Genomic DNA, 25035 nt, shown 5'->3' on the forward strand with positions numbered 1-25035 from the left:
TGCTCAAAGTCTGATGGATGATTCTTTTGTATCCATAGAAGCAGCAGTTGGAGGAGAATCCATTAGTCCCTTTGGTAGCCTCAGGGTGTCAATGAGGCTGCCGTTCTAATCATTACCACCATAATTATTAACCATTGTTTTAGTGAGATATCTGCCAGGCAATTGTTTTTTCTTTCTTTCTTTTTTGAATCATTAAAAAACAATCAAATTTCACTGAAGCAACGCTTGCCTCAAGTCACATCAACACATTTATTAAACTCCTTCTGTTTGCCCAGTTCAACAGGAAGTCTTGCAGAAGGACATACTTCAAATATTCTTCCTGTTTTTTAAAAAAAAAATGATAATGCTGTGGAGAAGAGGTTTACACAACATAAATTATACGGAAAAGTTGCATGGTATATGTAACTGCTACAGAGGGTCAGAGAGTGGCATTTTTGTCCCCTGGATTTCATTTCTATGGGGATACAATGGAGGAGACGCCATGGGTAGATGATTTGGAGGAGAATATTGTGGTGGGAAATTGCTTTCTTTTCCAGCAAGTAGGAGAAAAACAACCAAGAGAGCGGACAGGATATGCACCCCCATTAGAGTAGCCAGCCACCGGAGCGTGACTTTTTGACAAGCGTTTTCATCATTTAGTATAAATGTTAAAGGAGTTCTAAAAGGGTTTTTGCTTCAAGATGAAGTGTGATTCACTGAGATTCTCAAAGGCCTTGTTCATATTGTGGCTTGAAGCCACACTTTGAACCCATTTTCCAAGCATGCTAAACCCAAATAGCATAGAGGAATGCACATGGCTAGGTCACAGACCAGGCTCAATGCACTACAGGAACCGATGTCTTGGATTCCTCTTCTAACATCTGCGACCGTACCTGATCGCCCCTGGGGTTTCAGCGCTAACCACATCTCAAAGTGTTTATTTACCACCACGAGTGGAACTTGTGATACCAAAAGGTTAGAACAGCCTAGCTGCCCAACATCAGCACAGTTGCGAAAGCTTGATCTTATTTTTCGGGGGGGGGGGCAGATGGGTAGATAACTAGATTTATTTGTTTACTTGTTTATTTAATGGAGGTACTGGGGATTGAACCCAGGGACCTCGTGCATGCTAAGCACACACTCTAGCACTGAGCAGTCCTGTTCAGAGGTTGAAAACAGTACCAACAAGGCGACAGAGAAAGCCGAGAACCTGGGAGCCGTTGGGGGAAACAAAAGCAGATGGAGGCAGGTGAACGGAGGAGGGCGCGGGAGTCCAAGAAGGACGAGTGTACGTTCCCTGCGGACAGGCACTCGCCACCGCCCTGCCCGCGGCGGGGCGCCCTCGAGCTCGCTGCCGGCATGGGAAGCGTGGAGACGCCCCCAGGCGGTGTGCGCTTCGGCGGCAGCGGCGGAGCTTAGGGGAAAATGGGCAGAGGTGAGAGGCGTGGAGGCGTCGGGGTCGAAGCGCGCCGGAGGACGTCTGATGCCGAGAGGGGCGAGAGATCAGGGGCTGGTGCGGGGCCGGGGCTCCGAGGTCGGGGTGAGCAGCACCTTGAGAGAGTTCTTGAAGCGTGGGGGTGGGAGCGAAAGCTGGAGGGTACCAGCGGAGAGGACGGTGGGGCCCAGGGCGGTGCGAGAGGTAAAAAGGGAACTGCAGACTGGGACGGGTGCATTGAGGTCCCCGGTGAGCGTGGGAGCAACACGCTCAGCCTCCGGTGGGGGCAGGGACACTGACGCGGGGCGGAAGACGGGGCGGCAGGGCGTGACCGGGAAGCCCGGGTGCGCGCCACCGCCCGGCAGCGGCGGGAGCGGGAACTTGAAGCCGTGAGTCGGAAGGGCGCCGCCGCGTCAACAGTCGCGGCGGCCGGGCGGGGGCGAGGCCGAGTGCGCGTGCGCGGCCCGCGCGGGCGGGGGAGCGAGCGTGGGGTGGCGGGAGCGAGCGTGCGCGCGCGCGGCCAGGCAGCCTGGGCAGCGGGTCCTGCCTGTAACGGGAGGCGGTGGACTGTCCTCTGTGTGACGGCGGCGGCGCCTGCTCCAGACACCTGCGGCGGCGGCAGCGGCGGCGCGATCCGACTCCGCGGCGGATGCGGAGATGTGGCCCCTGGTGTTGGTGCTGCTGCTGGGTTCGGCGCGCTGCGGTGAGTGGTCACTTGCTCTTGGGTCCGCGGCTGGTGTCTCGCCGCCCCCGCGGCAGCCCCTCGGGCGTATGGGCTGCGCCCCGTCTGGCCCGGCGGCGCCCTGGAGAGGGTGGCCGGGGTACGGGACGCGCGGGCCCTGCACTCCCCGGGTGCGGACGTGGGAGGGCCCCGCGGGTAATCGGCGCCCCCTTCCTTTCTTCCTTTTACCTCCTCTTCCTCTTTCCCCTGGGTGAGAGCGGGGCTCATCTTTTCCTGTTTTCCACCTTCAGATGCCCACACCGAGGAGGACTCCAAACCGTTCACCTCGCTTAAAAATTAACTGTAGAGAGAAGGGGCGCGATCGGAGGCGAGAGGTTGGCAGCTGTTAGGATCCCCCCTCTTTCGCACTCCTCTCCCTCCTCAGTGCTTTAAACGCATTTGGGGTTGAAGGAGGGAGAGTGGGAGGGCCCGAGCCTCTTGCGATGCAAGTGCGCATTTTGGCGAAGTCTGCAAGAAGGGGTTTCTCCTGTTTGCCCTCCCACATGAACATAGGAGTTAAGGGGACATAAAGGACACAATTAAGTTTCATTTCCAGCCCAGCATTTAATCAGAAGAATCTTCTGGCCACCACCCCCCCTTCCGCCCCTTTAACCATAGGAATAAGCTTCCTGAGTGGAAACTCTTTTTCACTACCCCCACGCCCCATCAGCCACTTTAATACAGTCCAAATTGCATGTTCAAGTTTTCCTGCTTTATTAAAGGGAACCGTTCTAAAAGTAATCCAGATTTCGCTTGAAATATGAAGACAGTAACCTCTATATGAAGACAGTCAAAACCATATTTGCGGCAGAGTGGGATTTGGTGTCTGTCTTTCAACGCCAGAGGCGTGTTGGCCCCCCAAGCTTTTGGAATCCATTTCGCTTTTTTAAAACGTGTGCTTCGTCTGTAAAAACTGAGAAAGGAATGGTAATTTTCGTGGTTCTACAGTACATGTCACACTTCACATCTATAGAGCCTCTTGTGAACTTTCTGTAAGATTCAGAATTGAGTTTGAGTAACATTAACAGGCAGTTGTTACATTTAATTCTAAAATGCTAAATTAATTAGATTTTAAACGGGGTATTGGCCTCACGGTGCCATTCCTAAAGGCTTGTGACTTCAAGCTATTTACAAAATGCCCATAAGTCCAGGCTTAGCACTTTCCCCACTGCCTGAAACCTCCCGGGATGTTGGAGCTGTTAATAGTCAATGTTTGTTATGTAAAGGGTTGATATTAGGAAAGCAGTATTTCCAGTTATCCTTAACGGCTTGTTGCTCTTACTATCATTATCACTCAAGCAATACTGCTTTCAAAAACCTGTTGTATGATCAGAAAGCCTTCTGTTGAACCAGATAGTAAATTTGTAATAAAATATTACTAATTCAGACCTTTGGTCTCAAAGCTAGCTTGCAGTATAAAAAGTGTAAATCGTGTACTATTTTAAAAACAGAGGTCCTATTTTCAAGTAGATTTAAAAGAACCGCTAGAATGGTACTTTGGGGGATAGAAATTGTTAGGCCTCCTTTAGTGATACGGTGTGATCATGTATAATTAGCACTCATTTACATACAACGTTAATGTTCTCCAGTCCCTGCAGACTCATAGAATTCAGAATTTATGGTATCATATTGTACTTAGTTAATAATAACCTGAAAAAAAAACAGAGGCAGTTTGCGTTTGAGATCTGTTAATTGTTGAATATCAAACAGGAAGGGGTAGTGTCTGTCATGAGATATAATGGAATTTTGTGCATGTTTGTTTAATATGTTGTTTTAAAAGGACGTGTATGAAGAGATGTTAACAGTCTCAGAACACAAGTGGTTACAAACCAAGGTATTTGGGAGACTGAATTAAGATTCTGGAATGAATAAGGAAGTCATGGGTTTGTATGTTTATTTGCTCTGAAGTTTGATTTTGCTTTCAGTTTCACTTATAAATGATAGGTAATCAAAAGCTATTGCCTGGTAGCCACTACAGTTTCATTTGGCCTTCGTAGGAAAGGGAGTTACCAAAAATGCCCATTCCATCTAATTAAAGGCAAAATGCAACAGCCTGTATTGGCTTACAAGACACAGAATGAATGACTATTCTCCTTTCCTTCCCCCTCCCCCATGTGTCCAATTATACTTTGTTTAAAAGCACATCAGCAGTTTCAGTAGTATTCACAAACTGGTAAATAAAATGTTACTCAAATAATGACAGTAATATGAACTGTCTTTCTGGGTTGAATGATTTTTCTTTGTCCAAATGAGTTTTTAAGATCAGGGGTACACATGAGTAAAAAATATTTTTATTGTCTAAGTCTAGTAGTAATTTGGCTTGCTTGTACTAAAAATGTTTTCTTTTCTTCTCAAGAATATATTACTTTTAACCACAATTTGCCATTTTAAGGAAATAAGTGCCTATTTAAAAGTACTTATTTCCGGGGCCACCCAGCAGTCTAGAGGCAGTGTGTTAAAGCATTACACTAAATGCCTGCCATTAGGACACTTGCTCATGCTGTCATCAGTGTTTTGGCAGATGTTTTATCTTTGCCACTGAGTTGTTAATGTGGATTTGAAAGGCTGGGTTCTAAAGATGAAAAATAGGTGGTTTTCCCCAAATTGATAAACATTCTGAATCCAGAATACTCTATTAAAACTAAGTTCACATTCCTAAATGTTAATTCAGCTCCAGCTGGTGTGGGCATTGGGTTTTTTTTGATACATTCATGTTCTTTTTGTGACATATTTTTCATATAACTATTTTAGTCATCTCAGGTTTTTGTTGTCATAGCTTTTTATAAAAGATAAAAATTCCTGTATTTTTATATCTTGTGCCTCAGCCTAATATACTCTCGGGTTGTGATAAAGCAACTTTCACTTTGTGTACTAGTGCACATATTTCCTCTATAATAAAAGAATAAGAATGATAGCATAGGATCACTTTTACTAAACTCACTGTGGCACTAAAGTTAAAAAAACAAAAGAGAGAGCACACAGGAAGTTTGATTCTAATATACCTAGACTAAGACTGAGACAGGAAAACCTAGGTATTCCCTCTTTCTGGTTACATGGAGTTCAAACAGGAATTAGAAGCTGCACCTTCCTCTGAATATTTCATTCCATAGCCATGGGCATTGTAAAGAACTCAGAATCTGGTCAACCCCAGGGTTTGAGATTTAGATAAAGAGAATAAATGTGCATATTTGAATACATGTTACACTTACAGGTTAAAAAGCAAGGCAAGGGATTTGGCAAGGGCAAAATTGCCAAATCTGTCAAAACTGCTTTTTCTCTTTCAAGCAAGTATGAGCCCATGTTATATTCTAAGAAGCACTTTGCAAGGTCCTCTTGGACATATAGACAAATTTCAGACTATATGCCTCTTTGTAACTTAAAATGTAGTTTTTAAAAAGAAGGGATTTTTTTGTTTTTATACCTCAGTGGTACTTAATATATTTTAAATGCTTGATAAGGTTGTAATTCTGGATACTACTGACTTTAAACTGCTCTGGGCCCTGTAATTCTAGGTTGACCACTTCTATTCTTCTGAGGCCACTTTAAAATCTAGTAGGGGATTAGTCTGAGTCAGAACTAAACACAGGTGGACACCTCCATTTTACTCCAGACTTTAGTTGGTTTCTGTTGAGGAGAGATCTGACCAAATCCTCCTTTTGTCCCTAATTCTAACCTGATTCAGCTTGAGATTCCAGTTCTTCATACCAGGGCCCAGGTCTGATGGCAAAGATTAGTAGGTTTCGTTTCTAGCGGGTGCCTTTATTCATGAGCTTTACTTCCTTTACCTTAGTGACTGCTGGGGCTTCTTACCCCGTTCCTGAACATCCATTCCAAGCAGGTAATTAGCTTCCTACTCCACTGCAAAAAATAGTGATGTGTGGTGTGGAGTCTCTCAACTTCCCGCCCACCATTGTTAAACTTGTCTGTAATATCTTAGGTAGCCTTCGTCTCATTCTTCTCCTTCACCCAGGTCAGAAGTATTCCTTTTCCCCTTTCCAAGGAAAGGACCACCTGTCTACAGCTCTTTGACTTCCACCATCTTGGAGACCTGCTCACTCAGCTTAATTCTTCAGTATTATCCCTTAGATCTTTCCCTCTCCTCTCCCCTGGTTCCTTCATCTTAGCTTGCAGACATGGTCAAGTTTTAGCCCATGTTAAAAACAAACAAACAAGAACAACAACCCAAAAACTGGCCCTTGTCGCTGCCCCTGTGCTTTTTCCATTATGGCCTCTCTCTGCTTTCTTATATTGCCAGGTTGATTCAAAGAGAATCATTGCCTCTTCTTTCTGCTTTCCCCTTCACTTCCCAAGTGCAGTCTGACTTCTAATCCCTATGCTGTTGACATTGCTGCAGACAAAGAAGCTGATGATGAAATTTTTAATCTAGAGGCTGTTTTTACTTATCCTGCTTAACATCTGTTTTGTCCGTATAAGACCCTTCTTGGTGCCTGTGGTGGTGTAGTTTGCTGCCTCACCTACTTTTGTTTTTCCCCCCCTCACATCCTTGGTTTGTTCATCTTTAACTGTTTGCTCCATAAATACTGATGTTCTCCGACATCTTATTCTCCGGTGCCTGCTCTACTTGCTTTGGGAGGATTCTCTGGGTGATCTTGTTTATGCTCACAGCTTCAGTTACCAGCTGTATTCTTGGTGATTCCCAAGCCTTTGTAGCTCTGACCTTGCTTCTTAAATCCAGAGCCATATACCTCGGATCTATTGGACACCCCCATTTCATTGTACTGCAGGTACTTGAATCCTGAGCCTACTGAGTATTGAAAGAATATTCACCCCTAAATCTCTTATCTGTAGTTAATTCACAATCTAACTGGTTATGCATATTATTTTAGTTAACAGATCTTAATTCTCCTCTCCTCTTCCTCCTTACCTCCTGTATCTGACTTTTGTTGATTCTGCTTCTTTGTTTTTTACTGTAATTTTTGGCCTTCTCTCCAGTTGTCCTTTAGCTGGACTATTACAGTGATCTCTTTATATATATGTACTCTTAATGGGTTTCCTTTCCCATCTCCCTTCCTGCCCTCAATTCACCCTTTTTACTAGTGTATTATTCTTTAAAGTGCAAGTAAATCTAAGTGGTTTGCTAATGCTTGTGTTATCAATCCAGAGTCCTCAGAATGACATTCAGGGAAGCCTGTACAATATTTCTTAATCATCTTTTCCAGCCCCTTTTCCTGGAGCTCACCTAAACAGTATCCTGCTTCTGATTACTCACTTTCTTCATTCTTCTGTCCACGTTGTATACTCTGCCTAGAAAGCTCTTCCTTTTCCATAATATTCCTACTCATCCTTCAAGCCCCAGTTGAAATACCACCCTATCGGAAAGAGCATTCTTAGACACATCATGTAATTGTTAAGGAACTCTTCCATCCAGTCCGCAACTCACTTGATAGAGATTTTTCATTAAGATGTGTAGCTTCACGGTAACCATAGTCAGATCTATAGAAGTGAGAAACAGTGGAGGATTCTTTTGAAATATGGAAGAAAAGTGAATCTCCCCTGATATGATATTTAGATTTTCCTTTCTTGAGATTCATACTTTAAATTTTTACATTCAGATAGAATGTATTGAGTCCTACTTGCTGGACCCTGGGTTGGAGCCATAAGATACCAAATGAAGCCATTGTTCTTGCATTTCTACCTTTTGAGCCTAAAGGAGAGGTCAGTAAAGTAACACGGTGATTACAAGATTAGGTAGTAAGTGCAGTGACAAGACATGGACAGGAAGCAATGGGAGCAATAAGGAAGGATGAATACAGTTGAGTAGTTGCAGGGAAGAGGACAGGATTGAACAGCTCAACTGTGCTTTAACAGGAAGAGCCAGAGATAGCAAACTGTAGCTGCCATTTGCTGAAAGTTTACTATGGATATGAGAGGCACTGCAGTAGGAACACTATGTTCATTGTCTCATTAAATCTTAACAAAATCTCTTTGAGGTGTGCACTGTCACTCTTCACATTTTACAGATGAGGGGACTGAGATACAGAAATTAAGTAACTTACCTAAGGTCATACAACTAGGAAGAGCTGTCATGAGCCAAGGTCTGGCTCCAAGGTATGTGCTCTTACCCATACTCCCAGGAAGGGTATGGGCCTCTTCAGACTGGGGACCAGCTTGTGCACAGGCAAGGGCATGGAGATGAGAGTGCATTTGCATATTCATGGAAGTGCAAGAAGGTAATTATGATTGGAGCTTGGTTTGGAAATGAGGGAGTATAGGAGGTGGGGTTGGACAGGATCTTGAAGGACCTACTTTGTATTCCATGCTAATACACTTAGAATTTAGCCTGAAAAGGCCGGGTGGGGGGTGGGGGATTGTTGTTAAAGTATATTAGGCAAAAGAGTGCACATTTGCATTTAGAACAGTTATTTTGGGAACTGTGGAAAATACAGTGGGGCAGGGATGGGGAAATGCTGAGGCTGGAAGCAGGGAGCTAGTTAGGAGTGTGTGGCAATAGTTAAGGGAGAAATGATGACTGTCTAATTAATTCATACGACATTGGGTTTAGGAACTATTCAATGGGTTGAGCCTAGTAAGAACTTTCCTTGGCTCAGGAGAGGGCAGAATCCAGCATGATTCTTAGGTCCAGTTCTGGTTGACCAGTAGATAATAGAAAATACTTTAGGTCAGCAAGGATTTGGGATGAGGGCAGGCAGAGAGTAAACAGATTTTTGGACATTTTGACTCTGAAGGAACTGTAGGACATACAGGTGGAAATGCACAGCAGACGATTGGCTTTCTGAGTTCTGCAGTGAAGGGGAAATGTGGGGACTAGTTGAATTAAAAGTGCGTGGGTAGGTAAAACCACAGAGTAAGAGAATACTGGAGCGGGGCTGGGTGGGGTGCAGTGCTGGATAGGAAGTCCTTAGGAAGTCTAATGTTTATTGTGAGTCAAGGAAGAGATTTCAGTAAAGAAAGCAAGCTGCAGTGAGGTGGACAAAGTATTAGGAGGAAATTCAGAATCCGGAGATACAGAGGCCAAGAGACAAGAGCAAGAAAGGAGCTGCCCACTAGTTCAAGAACTCTAGAGAAGTCAAGATAGAAAGTGAACCACGTACCTTCAGTTTTCACCAGGGATTACTGGGGACTTTCCAAAGAGCTGTCACAGTGAAGAAGGCAAGGTGGAGGCCAGGTGGCAGAGGTTTAAGAAGTAAGAGGTGAAAAAGTGCATTTAGATAATTTTTTTCAGGACACTAGGGAAGAGAGAGAGAAGTATGAGGAATTTTTTTTTTCAGTTGACTAATACTCAAGCATCTAAAAAAAATGTTTTTAAACCTGTGTGAATGAACTTGGGGGCTATAGGAGGCTGATAACCAAGTAGGGAAAGTCCTTGAGGAGGGTGAGGAGTGTGGAGGCAGAAATGGGAACTAGCTCTCAGGTGAAGGGGTTCATTTCTGAAGAGGAGGAACTGAGGGGAAGAAAAGTGTAGATGGTTGCAGTTTCTGGTACATTTATTGGTGGAATTGCTGGAAGCTTCTGGCTTCTTATCTGGAGGACTCAATTTGAAATGAAAAATAGGAAGAGAGGGCTCCTTTGGAGGGTATAGGATAAGCTCTTACAAAAAGACAGAGATGTAAGAGTTGTTACAAATGACGGAAATACATGAAACACGTGAAACGATACAAGATTGAAGGCCCATGGGGATGGGGGTATAGCTCAGTTGGTAGAGCAGAGTGCATGCTGAGCATGCACGAGGTACTTGGTTCAATTCCCAGTATGTCCATTTGAAAAAGAAAAAAAAAAAAAGATTGAAGGCCCAGATGGGTGGGGTCTTGTTGTTCCCCTAGGAGCAATGCCAGTTTTCTTAGAAATCTGTAAGACTGACTGCTCTCCTGCCCGTCCATAGCACTTTGTTCATGCCCGAAGGATAGCACTTATGATCTTATGCTATAAAAAGTATGTGTCATTCCCCCAAGTGAGGATTCTAAGCTCCTCAAAGAGAATTTCTACATTTTTTTCCGTTATTGTATCCCCACATCTTGTCACATTATTTCAGATCAGGTAATTCTCAATAAATGCTTGTTGCATGTCAGAATTTCTGAGCTAGACCTGTGTACTGTGAGGACCACGTATTGAGCCTTCTCTGCACGTCTATAGGAGCTGTTTTCAGAAGTGTAGTATGAGATGGTTTAAGTCGGTGGTCTGTCTTCACAGAGGTTGTAAGGTCCAGTATTTTTGACATTCGATGTAAAATAATTTCCCCATTTCATTTGCTAATTTACCTGTAACTCCAGCATCACTGATGATTATACTTATCTGTTCCTATCTGATTTAGACTGCTGTAGCCATTTCTTGATTATTCAGACTGTACTTAATCATGTTAATCATCTGTGTTCCTTTATTTGCTTTCTGTATTTTAGATCTTCTCTCTGCTGTTTCATCAAAAGGCAATAGGCAAAAGAGAGAAGACCCAAATCAGATAATTTTATTACTTAATAGTTTTTAAATAAATATTTATAGAGGATGAAGTTGTAGTTAACAGCTGGCAGAGGAACATTTCTGGGCTATCTTTATTTATTAATTATTAGTGACAGGGTTATTCAAATTAATGTTTATCCAGGTCAGCTTTACTTTGAATTTTATTGACAGTATTTATTCTACTTAAATTGCTTCAGCTATAACAGTTTTTTTAAATGTCAACAAATAAAGCAGTGCAATCAGTGCTTTCTGTATTCTTTAGAAAAAAATTCAGTTTCTAAACACAAGTTATGAACTCATGAAATATTTACCCACCACTTCTTACCTAAAGGCTTCTAAGAAAGTTCTCTGTGATAACTGAGTTCTTCACTTGTATCTCTTCTATTAAAGGGTAATTTTATTTTTAAAAAATTTTTAAATTGAACTATGATTGATTTACAATGTTGTGTTAGTTTCAGGTGACAGCAAAGTGATTCAGTTGTACATATACACATATTTTTTTCCAGATTCTTTTCTGGTATAGGTTATTACAAGATATTGAACATTGTCCCCTGTGCTATACACTAGGTCTGTTTTATATCTAGTAGTGTGTTTATGTTAATCTCAAACTCCTACTAATTTATCCCTCCCCACCTTTCCCCTTGGTAACCAAGCATTTGTTTTCTAAGTCTGTGAGTCTGTTTCTGTTTTATAAATAAATTCATTTGTATCATTTTTTTAGATTGCACATATAAGTAATATCATATGATAGTTATCGTTTTCTGACCTACTTCACTTAGTATGATAATCCCTAGGTCCATCCATGTTGCTGCACATGGCATTATTTCAGTCCTTTTATGGCTGAGTAATATTCCATTGTGTGTATATATATATATATATATATATACCACATCTTCTTTATCCAGTCATCTGTTGATGGACGCTTAAGTTGCTTCCATGTCTTGGCTATTGTAATTAGTCCTGCTGTGAACATTGGGGTGCATGTATCTTTTCAAATTAGAGTTTTCATCTTTTCCACATATATGCCCAGGAGTGGGATTGCTTGATCATATGGTAATTCTATTTTTAGTTTTTTAAGGAACCTCCATACTGTTCTTCTTAGTGGCTGCACCAATTTACATTTCCACCAACAGTGTAGGAGGGTTCCCTTTTCTCCACATAAAGGGTAATTTTAGAAGGTAAAATCTTAACTCAAACAAATATAAAATGAACATGTGTCAAAGATTTTATTTCATGCATTAGTTAAGCAAACCAGCAAAATGGTACAACCATCTTGGTTTTAGAAGGAGAGTGGAAGAACAGACACATGGGCATATAGGCAGTCAGGAATGCTGACGTGAATTTGTGAATAGATGCAAAATTGGTCAGTATCCTTGGGGCAACAAAATGTGATTTTTTTAATTCCTCTCTTCCACCAGGTGGAAGTCAATTGCAGAAGCAAGTTTATTCGTATCTCTGTGAGCATGGATCATTTGCGTTACCATCAGTTTTCTACAACTTAGAAAATTATAAAAATAGCCCAAACACAGGCAAAAGGCACGAGCCACTATAGAATTAGAGATTCTGAAAGGATCTGTCAGACAATGCCCAGCACTCTATTGAAAGGACTCATAGTAGTCTTTTTTGTCCACTTAAAAATCGTTGATCATCATTTCTGGCACTTGCCTTCCTTTCTGATTCCAACATCATAGGCGCTTTCTTCCCTCCTTGTGTACTACCGTCTTCCCCTCAGTTCTTCTTTCTCAGGGGAAATAGTTCACAACTCCAAGGCTTTTCAGAATGCAATTGGAAGCCTAGGTTTTGCCTGGGGCTTCCTGATATCTGAGTGGCTAGAAATGTAGAGAACTGGGGAGAGGTGAGCTGTGAAAACCTGCAAGGTTGATTCAGACTGTGGATCCCCAGAAATGTAGCAGTTTAGACCTGTCAGTCACAGACGGTCCGGAGCATGACATTAAATGCTGTAGTGCCTAGTTGTTACGGAATCACCCTGAATATTTACAGCAGAGTATTGTTTAGAGAACACCTGCTAGTATATTTTCTCCTTTGATGCTGATCACAATTCTGTGAAGTTGCCCAGTGTTCGTTTTTGATCCTCTTATACAGAGAGTGAACCAAGGCCTAGACAAGTTAAGTGAATTGCTTAAGGTTGCATACGGAGAAGTGACAGAGATAGGATTTGTACTCAGGCTTTCTGAACATTATTCAGTTCATATTTCCACTCTGATCCTAGTGTTCAACTCAGTCGGCATTTATTGAATAGTAATTATGTTCCTAGAGTAATAACATCCTATGCCCCCAATGAAGGAGCAAATCTTAAAGATGAATGACTAAACTTGATATTTTATTTGTATTTGTTAGTGGGTTTTTTGAGGGAAAAGCCAACTAACCACTTAGTTAAAGGGTTGATAAATGGCTGAAAAAGATGGAAGACAACTACAGTTGTTCCACATTTTTGCACATTTTAGATGAAAGATGAGTGATTGCATTTACTATTTCAATCTTGTTTATAAGATAACAACTGGTAATTTATCCTATTGAGAAAAGTTGATAAAATACACACTACTTATGAGCAGTATCTGCTCTTGGTTTCAACTTGCATCTTAGCTTTATTTTGTGTGATTTATGGTTTATGGAAGGAATACCTGTAATATGCATTTGGAAGTTGTTGTTCCTTAGTTTCAATGAAGTGTAGGAGTGGGAAAATGCCATTCAGTTGTGTATAATAATTTATAATACTTGCGTACAAAATGTCTGTGGCTCTCTGCATTTTGCAATAAAAAAATAGCCATAGAAAAAGTTTTTTTTTTTCCTTAGCATTGTAAGACTTTTCATCCTAGTGGAAAGATGTGATGTGATTCATCTGATTTACTTTTTATATTAAAGTACAGTAGAGCCTGCCACGTTTTTTGGAAATGCAACATAGGGATGGAGATAAACTTCATATTAGTTAAGCAAGTTCTTACCGAAGTTGAGTCTGAATATAATATTTGATTTTATTTTCTGTTTAAAACTTTCTCATGGCAAGGACAGTATTTTTCTGTGTATATCAATAGGCAGTAACAATTACTTAAAAGCTTCCAAAGCCAGATACTACACCTGCAGGTTCTAACACAGTTGCTAAATTTATTCCCAAGACACATGAGACTGTATTGTGCATTACTGGGAACGAATAAGGAAAAGATATGGTGTTGTCTGTCAGCTGCACATGTTAATATTAAAATAATTTGTTTCTTCTTTTCACCTTGCCCATCTCCCCCAAGCTGCACTGTTTTCTTAAGTGAATAATAGAAATATTGCTCTTAAGAATTTGTAGCATACCTAAGATCTTATAGTATAGAATTCTGTAATTAAATGAAACAATTTTCTCTTTTCCAGGTTCAGCTCAGCTAATATTTAATAAAATCAAGTCTGTAGAATACACCGTTTGCAATAAAACTGTTGTCATCCCATGTTTTGTTAGTAACATAGAGGCGAAGAGTATTAGTGAATTGTACGTCAAGTGGAAATTGAAAGGAGAAAACATTTTCATCTTCGATGGAAATCAAAACCAGTCCAGTCCCAGCAAAAACTTTACAACTGCAAGCATCTCATCATCAGATTTACTAATGGGCATTGCGTCTTTGAAGATGGATAAGCGTGATGCCGTCGTAGGAAACTACACTTGTGAAGTAACAGAATTAAGCAGAGAAGGTGAAACCATCGTAGAACTAAAATATCGTATTGGTAAGACTTCTATAAAGTTTCCCTTTTATTTCTCCTGCAGCAGCCTGATCCTGTTAGAAACGGGGGGGGGGGGCACAAAATGGGGCTAGGAATTCCGTTGAATCAAAAAGCAGGCTATTAATAATAAATGTTGATGAGATGTTTATCAGCTTTAAGGTCATGAGTTTTATCTTCCTTGCGCTTCTGCTCTTCGTTTGTTAATTTGTACATTGTGTGGTTCTCAGACTTTTGGTCTGAGGACTGCTCTTTTGGGGTGAGCAGTCCTGGGGTTGTCTATTCTGCATTCCTGTGTGCTGCCGTCAAAACTTTCTTTCACGTGATTCATTTTCAAGCCTTTTTCCAATTAGTTAGCCTTTTTCTTTTTTTAACGTTATACTTTGATCAAGGGTTGGCAAGTCCCAGCCATGTTTCTTCTGGAAAGAATAGATTAGGAGGAGAATTAGAAGATTAAAAATCAGGTTATCCTGGAGGATTCCTTGAGGCTCCCCTGTGCTTAGCCTTGCTTTGGTTTTCTTTTCCTTGGCCAGGGTGTGGGAGCACTAGGGATCCCAGTTAATTTATTTAAATTCAGCCTTGGTTATAGCACCATGATTCTGCTCTGTCTTCCCAAACTTGAGTTTTGGTGAGTTGCGTAAAGCAGTCAAGTTAGCTGATAAAAAAAAAAAAAAGTCTCCTTTCTTTTCTGTCCTTTGCTGTTCTAGCTAATTTCTTCAACCACATAGAAGTACACTCCAGTTTTATATTTTGAAAGCTGTTTAGAATCACTAGACATAACACTGATCTCAGGATTAGACCATGCTTTGAGAACCTCTGCTTTAAATGGGATCAGATCAATTCAGTTGGGTCCACTCTTTGCCCCTGTTCCTCTTTTGCTTGCTGTTACAAAATGTCTGTTACCAGACTGGGAATGAGGTGCGTAGTGTGGTGAATATTTTGACATTGTTTAGGATTAGGAATCAGGGGTGAGATCAGAGGTGTATACCCTGTTCTGCAACTTAACTGTTCACCTGTATGATATTGAAAAGCTGCTTCACCGAATTACCTCATCTCTAAAATGGGGATGAAATAGATCCCTGCTTTTATGAATTCTTTTCTGAAGTCTAGTGAGCACCATATGAGTGTGCAAGTGCTTTGTGAGCCAAAGTGCTTTTGCAAATGTAAATCGTGTTCCTGGGATGTTTGCTTTATGAAGGAAGGTATCAGGTTGCCGAAACTGGCCCGGGTGTTGTGGAAGGGATTTTCATGCCGTGAGGATTGGGCAGGAGATGGCTTAGAGCAGGCCAGCAGAATCTGGAACGCTTTTATGCTCAGAAATCTCTCTTATATTTTAACTTTTATTTATTTGATGTTAATTTGAGTTAAAGAGATTTTTTTTTGAGATATACCTTTCAGCAGGGGTCTAATGTGGAATTAGATAAACTAATATCTATTTGAAATTTTTCTGAGGGAATGTACAGATTCATTGAAATGAAAAAACAGGACATGGGGGCGCAGTAATTTTGGGGTGTAGTGTAGGTCACTGAGAGGCAAACGATAAATCTTATGTTCGCTAATAGATTTTATGAATATATCCTAAGACTGTTAAAGATTGTTCTGTGTATAGAGAGGGAGGCCAGTGAAAGAACATTTCATTGTCAGCCCACCTTGAACATGAGATCAGATACTGGCTATATTTTGAAGGTAGTGACCACAGGATTTACCATCAGACCAGACATAGGGTGTGGGAGAAACCAGGGAGTCAAGGATGACTCCAAGGTTTTTGGCTGAGCCACTGAAGAAGTGGAGTCACCACTACTGAAATGGGGAAAACTGAGGGGAGGTTTGGTGTCAGGAGTCAGTTTGGGACATGAAAATTCAAGTTCCTTAAGACCTTTAATTCACTGTGCCTCAGTTTCCTCGGTGTTAAGGAGGAGTTCATAATTCTTCATATAATAACTGTGAAGATTTGAAGAGTTAATGTATACAGCTCAATAATAGAGAAAGCAAGTAGAGATAAAAATAAGTTGATTAAGAATAGTTATTAGGTCTTAGAGCTTTTTCCAAATACTTTGGGTATTAGATATGAAAACCTAAGGATAATTTATGAAGGTTTTTCCTGGTAGGATTTTAGACTGAATGGGAATGGGTTTTGTTTGGTATAGGAAGATGCTCAGTGATTCAGTTGGACCATAATGTATTAATTCAGAGTATCTGAAAACCTTTGTCTTTTGGTAGAGCTCTGCAACCAGGGGATCATCCAAAAAAAACAAAAAACTGTCTTTCATTCACTCACTAAACTATTTTGTGACTATTGGAACCTTCAACAACAAACCAGTTGAGTCTCTACTGTGGGTAGGGCAAAATGCTAGGTAACGGAAAGCTAGTATCTGTAAGATAGAAAATTTAATGTTATATTCTGGGGATTATTGTGAACGTTTACCAGAGTTTAAGATTATAAGCTTAACACAAGAAATGCATGGCTAGAATTATGGTATGAAAACCCACAAGATTCCTTCCATGCCAGTACAAAGAGGCAGAGCAGTGAAAGATGTGAAAGGGTTAATTTTAGAGGAACACGGGTGGCTAGCTTTGGGCAGCATTCGGAAGTGTTCTTCACACAGCACATTCCCTCTATACAGGCAAACTTTGAAATGCTTTCAGTGCGTTTACTTGGCTTTATTGTTAGAGAAGAAAATTTCACAGGTAAAATTATGGTCTTAAGAGTTAATAAGATGCAATTAAACTTAATTTTTTAAACGTTTTTAACAAATCTTATCTGAAGTCTTAACATCACCATTTCCTTTATATAGAATGTGTGGTTATATTATCCCTCTCTAGGTAACATGTGACCCACTCAGTAAAAGCTTCCTTAATACCTAAAGCCCCTCACGTTACTTTATGTGTAAACAGTCATTTGAAGCCTAATTGTTCATGAATGCATCTTCTGGTCCAGAGTAAGTTCGAGAAAAGCTAGGGCTCGCATCTGTCTTGGTTTTAGTCGGAGTCAGGCGAAGGTACCAAGCTATATGACTTCCTCACTTGGGTACCCCGGGTGAGTCTTTGCAGGAAGACTTCACTGTTGCTTTAAGGTAAATTCTCGGCATTTTGCGCATACAGGTATCACCACAGAAGCACATAATACTAATTGTAGTTAATGTCTGAGGAGCACTTGGTAAGGGCCAAAGTTTGTTTTAGGCCCTTTGCATCTATTAACTTTGTTAACAGTCACAATGGTCAGTTTACCAGTGTAACACTGGAGGACACTGATGAGCAGAGAGGTATTAAGACTCTGTCCAAGGTCACAGAAATTATAAGTTAGGGTTGGGTTTCAAAACCAGGTACTGTGGCTCCAGAACCTTGTTCTCAGCTCCTGTGCTATACCACCTCCTTCCACAAAGCATAGGTTAGGGAAAATGTGGTGAAAAACACTTAAATAACTTTCTTTCATAAGTAAAATTTGTTATATAAGTAAATTATACTATAACTTCTTACTTATTTATTTTAAGGCCAAACCTTTATTTGACTATTTTTATTTCCCGTCTCCATAATAAAATATATTATTGACCATTTATTGGCAGGAGTTCAAGTGAGTATAGTAAATGTTAATTGTGATTTTTGTCTTCTTTCTTCCCAGTTTCATGGTTTTCTCCAAATGAAAATATCCTCACTGTTGTTTTCCCAGTTTTGGCTATACTTCTGTTTTGGGGACAGTTTGGTATTGTGAGTAAGTATTTATTTCTGTTTTTGGTTTCTGTTTCAGTGGTTAAATTGTTATTTCCAGAAGGCAGTTAGTGAAATAGTTTATTTAACCAAATTGTATTAGAAAGTGTGATAATGTGATAAATAAGAATATATAGTTAATATTAATATTCTCCTTGAAGTCTATTTTATCCCTATAATTTGCTACAATTCACTTTTAATTCCTAAGAAGGTTTTTTTTTTAACTTCTTAAGAATAATCATTGGGAGTCATGATAACAGTACCTTTAACTCAGCTATTTTTAGTGTTTATATTTACACACACATGTGATTTTCCTTGGTAAAGAGAAGGTCACAGCCTACATTAGTGTTGAGATACGATATCATAGAAGCAAGTGATCAAGATAGCAGAGTAGGAAGATCCCGAGCTCTCCTCCTCCCACGGCACACCAAAATTACAGCTACTTACAGAGCAACTATCTCTGACAATGACCTGAAGACTAGCAGGAAAGATCTTCTACAAGTAAATATGTAAAGAAGAAACCACCACCAGACGCGTAGGAGGGGCAGAGACATGGTCTAATCAGGACCCACACTCCTGGCACAGTGACCGTTAAGTGAAAGGAAAATCACGGTGATGGAGTTCCTCCCCAAAGACTGAGAGATCAAGCCCCACATCAGGCTCCCCAGCCTGGGGTCCTAAATGAGGAATATGAGCACCTAAAACGTCTGACTTTGAAAACCAGTGGAACTTACGTTTGGGAGAGCCAGGGGGTTGTAGGGTACTGAGACTCTGCTCTTGAATGGCACATGTGAAAACGCACTTGCTCCAAGTCCCTTCACAGAGGCAGCAGTTTGAAAGGCACCTGAGTCAGACCCACTTGCTTGTTTTGGAGAGCCTCCCTGAGAGGCAGGGGGCAGCTGGGGTTCCCCCTAGAAACTGAGATGCTGGCAGCAGCCTTTTTTGTGATCTTGTTCTACCAAACTGACACCTGCATTGGTGGACACCATTGTGGAACCCTCACTCTAGCATATTAGCACCAGGGGCTGGCCTGGCCCACCAGCACACTTGTAGCAGTTCCATGCTTCCAGGTCTCACAGCCAGCAGCGCTTGGGGTCCTATCCTGCCCACTAGTGTGCCCACAGGAGCCACACAATTAGCCATGCTGGAGGGCCTGCCTCCCTGCCCCCCACAACATGCCCACAGCAGTCAGCCTCACCAGAATAGAAGGATATACCCAGCCCACATAGGGGACACCGGACACCCCTGGAGTATCTGGCTTTGGTAGCCAGAGGGAAGCTTGCTGCTGGGCCCCATAGGACATCTATATAGGGCCACTTCCCTAAGATCACAAGATGTAATAGAACTACCTAATACATAGAAGTAAACACAGAGCATTAGGTAATATGAGGAGACAAAGGACTATGTTTCAAATGAAAGAACAAGACAAAATCCCAGAAAAAGAGCTAAATGAAATTCAGATAAGCAATCTACCTGATAAAAGAGTTTAAGGTAATGATCATAAAGATGCTTAATGTCCAAGAAGAATGAATGAACATGGTGGGAACTTCAACAGAGAGTTAGAACACAGAAGAAAGAACCAATGAGAGTTGAAGAATACAATAACTGAAATGAAAAATACAGTAGAGGAGATCAGCAGTAGATTAGGTGATATGGAAGGATGGATCAGTGATCTGGAATACAGCATACTGGAAATCCCTCTAACTAAGCAGAAAACAAAACAGAACAAAAGGAAAAACCAAAAAGAATTTTTAAAAGTGAGGACAGTTTAAGGGGCCTTTGGGACAGCATCAAATGTATTAACATTCACATTATAGGAGAAGGAGAAGAGAGAGGACAGAAAACGTATTTCAAGAAATAATGGCTAAAACTTCTCTATTCTGGGGAAGAAAAGAGATACTAAGATCCAAGAAGCATAGTCCCAAGAAAGATGAATCAAAAAAGATCCACACCAAGAGATATCATGATTAAAATGACAGAAGTTAAAGAGAGCTTTAAAGGCAGCAAAAGAAAAACAACTGCTGGTCACAATCACAGGAACTCCCAAAAAGCAATCAGTCGGTTTTTCAGCAGAAACTTTACAGGCCAGAGGGAAAGGCATGATATATTTAAAATGCTGAAAGGGAAAAAAAAAAAACAAACTTACAATCAAAAATACTCTACCTGGCAGGGTTGCCATTCAGAATTGAATGAGAAAGAAAGAATTTCCCAAAACTAAAAGAGTTCATCATCACTAAGCCAGCCTTAGAAGAAATGTTAAAGGATCTAAGTAGAGAATAAAAGGCCATGACTAGAAATAAGAAAGTATATGAAAGGCAAACTCTAACTAGTAAAGGCAAATACATAGTAAAGGCAGTGTATCATCACTTAAAAAGTTAGCATGAAGGTTAAATGACAGAAGTTGTCAAATCAACCAAAACTACAATAAGCGTTATTTGTGTATATGGAGTAAAAATATATAAATATAACATCAAAAATGTAAAACATGATGGGGGAAGTAAAAATGTAGTTTTCAGAACGTGTTTGAACTTAAGTGACTATCAGCTTAAAACAGTCTGCTGTGTATGTAGGTCCATATATATAAACCTCATAACCATAAACCAAAAACCTACAATAAATACCCAAAAAGTAAAGATAAAGGAAACCAAACACAAAACTAAAGAAAATCATCAAACCACAACAAAAGAAACTAAAGGAAGAATAAAGGAACAAAGAAGAACTACTAAGACAACTAGAAACCAATTAACAAAATGACAGTAAGTGCATCTCTATCACTAATCACTTTAAATGTAAATGGACTAAATGCTTTAATCAAAAGACACAGAGTGGCTTGAATGGATACAAAAACAAGATCTATCTATATGCTGCCTACAAGAAACTCACTTGAATCCTAAAGACATATACAGATTAGAAATGAAAGGGTGGAAAAATATATTCCTTATAAATGGAAACAAAAAGAAAGCTGGAGTACCAATACTCATGTTAAACAAGATAGACTTTAAAACAAAGACTTTAACAGAAGACAAAGAAGGGCGTAACATAAGGATAAAGGGGTCAATCCCAAAGGATATAACTTTATAAATATTTATGCACCCAAGAAAGAATCACCTAAGTATATAAAACAAGTAGTAAACATAAAGGGGAAAATTGATAATAAATAAAACAAAAGTAGGGGATTTTAGTACTCCATGTACGTCAATGAATAGATTATCTACATAGAAAATTAATGAGAAAACATTGGCCTTAAATGACACATTAGACTCGATGAAATTATTTTATATATGTGTGTGTGTGTGTGTACATACACACATACATACACATACACATATATATATACATACATACATATAGGACATTCCATCCAAAAGCAACAGAATACATACTCTTTTCAAGTGCACATGGAATAGTCTCCAACACAGATCATGTGCTAGGCCACAGAACCAGTCTCAGTTTAAAAATCAAGCATTTTTTCCTATTGCAATAGTATGAAACTAGAAATAAAATGCAAGAAGAAAAATGGAAAAAAACAGTAACATGTGGAGGCTAAACAACATGCTGCTAAAAAACTAATGAGTCACTGAGGAAATCAAAACGCACCTGGAGACAAATGAAAATGGAAACACAATGATCCAAAATCTATGGGATGTAGCAAAAGCAGTTCTAAAAGGGAAATTTATAGTGCTACAGGTCTACCTCAAGAAACAAGATACATCTCTACAATGGAACACTACTCAGCCATAAAAAGAATAAAATAATGCCATTTGCAGCAGTATGTATGGACCTGAAGATCATTCTAAGTGAAGTGGGACAGAAAGAGAAAGATAAATGCCACATGGTATCACCTATAAGTGGAATCTAAAATAATAATAATAATAATAATGATACAAATGAACTGCTTATTATTTATATCTAAGGTGATTGATTTCTTGAATATATGTAAGCTGCCTTTTATGATTGTATTACCACATTCTATTGATTCTTACTTTGTGGTTGGCTTTATTCCTTTGATAACTATGTGAGTTTAAAAAGCTAAAGCTCTAATCTGTTCTTAGAAACAATGATCAGTACATATATGTAAACTAAAAAAATGTGCAGTATATTATATGTATGTACTTACTTGCAATATAATGTATATGTGCAATTGAACTGTAATAATTCTACCTAATAAAACTGAAAAAGGAAAAAGAAAAGAAACAAGATACCTCTCAAATAAAGAGTCTCACCTTATACCTAAGGAACTATAAAAGAGGAACCAACAAAGCCCAGAGTTGGTAGAAAGAAGGAAATAATAAAGATCAGAGCAAAAATAAATGAAAAAGAGACTAACAAGAAAATGGGAAAGAATAGTGGAACTGTGAGCTGGTTCTTAGAAAAGATAAACAGAATTAATAAACCTTTCACCAGATTCATGAAGAAAAAAAGAGAAAGACACAAATAAATAAAATAAGAAATGAAAGAAAAGTTACAACTGACACCACAAAAATACAAAGGATTATAAGAGATTACTACAAAGAATTATACACCAACAAATTGAACAACCTAGAAGAAATAAATTCCTAAAAACATACAATCTTCCAAGACTGAATTAAGAAGAAATAGAGAATCTGAACAGACCAATTACTGGAAGTGAAATTGAATTCATAATAAGAAACTCCCAGCAGACAAAAGTCTGGGAGCAGACAGTTTCACAGGTGAATCTACTACACATTTAAAGAAGAGTTATTTCCTATCCTCCTCAAACTATTCCAAAAAAACTGAAGAAGGAACATGCTTAAAATTTTCTGTGAGGCCAGATTTACCCTGATACCAAAACCAGACTAAGACACTAGGGAAAAAAAAAAAATTCAGGCCAATATCCCTGATGAACATAAATGCAAAAATCCTTTACAAAATACTAACAAAATGAATTCAAAAATATGTTAAAAGGATCATACATTATAATCAAGTGGGATATATCCCAGGGATGGTTCAGTATCTTCAGACTGAAAGATAATCATCCCAATAGATGCAGAAAAAGCATTTGACAAAAATCCAATATCCATTTATAATAAAAACTCTCAACAAAGTGGGTATACCCAACATAATAAAGTCCATACATAACAAACACACAGCTTACATCATACTCAGTGGAGAAAAGCTGAAGGCTTTTCCTCTAAGATCAGGAACAAGACAAGGATGCTCATTCTCACCACTTTTATTCAGCATAGTATTGGAAATCCTAGCCATGGCAATCAGACAAGAAAAGGAGATAAAAGCTATCTAAATTGAAAAGGAAAAAGTAAAACTGTCACACTTGCAGATAATATGATACTATATATAGAAAACCCTAAAGACCATCAAAAAACTATGAGAACTGATAAATGAATTCAGTTTAAGTTGTAGCATACAAAATCAACGTACAGAAATGTGTTGCATTTCTATATACTAAGAATGAACTGTCAGAAAGAGAAATTAAAAAAACAATCCCATTTACAATTGCATCAAAAAGAATAGAATAAAAAAAAAGAGTAGAATACATAGGAGTAAATTTAACCAATGAGATGAAAGACCTATACTCGGAAACTCTAATACACTGATGTAAAAAGTTGAAGATGCCATGGATAAATGGAAAGATATTCTGTGCTCATAGATTGGAAGAATTAATATTGTTAAAATGTCCATACTACACAAAGCAATCTATAGATTTAATGAATCCCTATCAAAATACCAATGGCTTTTGTTTTTTTTACAGAACTGGAACAAACAATCCAAATTTGCATAGAAACACAAAAGACCCTGAATAATTAATCTTAAGAAAGAAAAACAAAGCTGCAGGTTATCACTCTGCTGATTTCAAACTATACCACAAAGCTTTATTAATCAGAACTATATGTTATTGGCACAAAAACAGGCACATAATTCAGTGGAACAAAATTAAGCACCCAGAAATAAACCCACACACTTATGGTCAATTAATTTACAACAAAGGGGCCAAAGCTGTACAGTGGGGAAAAGACAGTCTCTCTTTAATAAACAATGTTAGGAAAACTGGACAGATATGTGTAAAAGAATGAAACTAGACTACTTACTGGCACTATATCCCAAAGTGAACTCAAGTGGATTAAAGACTTAAATGTAAACTCTGGAACCATAAAACTCCTAGAAGAAAATGTGGGCAGTACGCTCTTTGACATTGGTCTTAGCAATACTTTTTGGCTCTGTCTCCTCAGGCAAGAGCAGCAAAATAAAAAATAAACAAATAGGAGTACATCAAACTATAAAAAGCTTTTGCACAGTGAAGGAAACCATCAACAAAATGAAAAGACAAACTACCAACTGTGAGTAGATGTTTACAAATGATGTATCTGATAAAGAGTTAATATGCCAAATATATAAAGAATTCACACATGTCACTATCAAAAACTCCCCCAAAACCAAAAACAAATAGTCTGGTTAAAAAATGGGCAAAAGATCTGAATAGACGCTTTTTCAAGTAAGTCATGCATATGGCCAACAGACACATGGAAAGGTGCTCTCCGTCCCTAAGCATCATGGAAATGCAAATAATAACCACAATGAGAAATCAGTTCACGTCTGCCAGAATAACTATTATCAAAAAGACGACTGACAAGTGTTGACGAGGATGTGGATAACAGGGAACCTTTGTGCGCTGTTGATGGGAATGTAAACTGGTACAGTCATTATGGAAAACATGATGGAGGTTCCTCAGACAACTAAAAATAGAACTACCATAGAATCCAGCAAGTCTACTTCTGGGTATTTACCTGAAGAAAATAAAAACAGTAATTTGAAAAGATATATGCACCCTTATGTTCATTGTAGCATTATTTAAAATATCCAAGATATGGAAGCAACCTAAGTGACCACTGTTAAATGAATGGATAAAGAAGGTGTGATATATATAATGGAATATTCCTCAACCATTACTTGCCATTTGCAACAACGTGGTTGGACCTAGAGGGTATTAGGTAAGTAAGATAAATCTGACAGAAAGAGGCAAATACCATATGACTTCACTTATATATGGAATCTAAGAAACAAAACA

General features: G+C 39.4%; 1 protein-coding gene across 7 annotated transcripts in view; it reads left to right on the plus strand.

The window, feature by feature from the left end:
* Positions 1-1187: 1187 nt before the first annotated feature.
* Positions 1188-25035, plus strand: part of CD47 (CD47 molecule) — a 47365-nt gene continuing 23517 nt past the window's right edge. For 3 of the 7 annotated variants that reach the window (XR_012074912.1, XR_012074911.1, XR_012074910.1), the window contains exons 1-3: positions 1839-2117; positions 13944-14291; positions 17905-17994. Coding sequence is in view for 4 of the 7 variants with exons in the window: in XM_072965693.1 (XP_072821794.1) it covers positions 2072-2117; positions 13944-14291; positions 17905-17994 (484 nt within the window). In the remaining 3 variants the exon portion in view is untranslated. Of the gene's footprint in view, positions 1415-1793; positions 2118-13943; positions 14292-17904; positions 17995-25035 lie in introns of those variants that run through there. The other 4 variants (XM_072965698.1, XM_072965693.1, XM_072965697.1 and 1 more) reach the window with 4 other exon arrangements.

The sequence above is a fragment of the Vicugna pacos genome, chromosome 1, assembly GCF_048564905.1.
Source record: "Vicugna pacos chromosome 1, VicPac4, whole genome shotgun sequence".
Classification (NCBI taxonomy): domain Eukaryota; kingdom Metazoa; phylum Chordata; class Mammalia; order Artiodactyla; family Camelidae; genus Vicugna; species Vicugna pacos.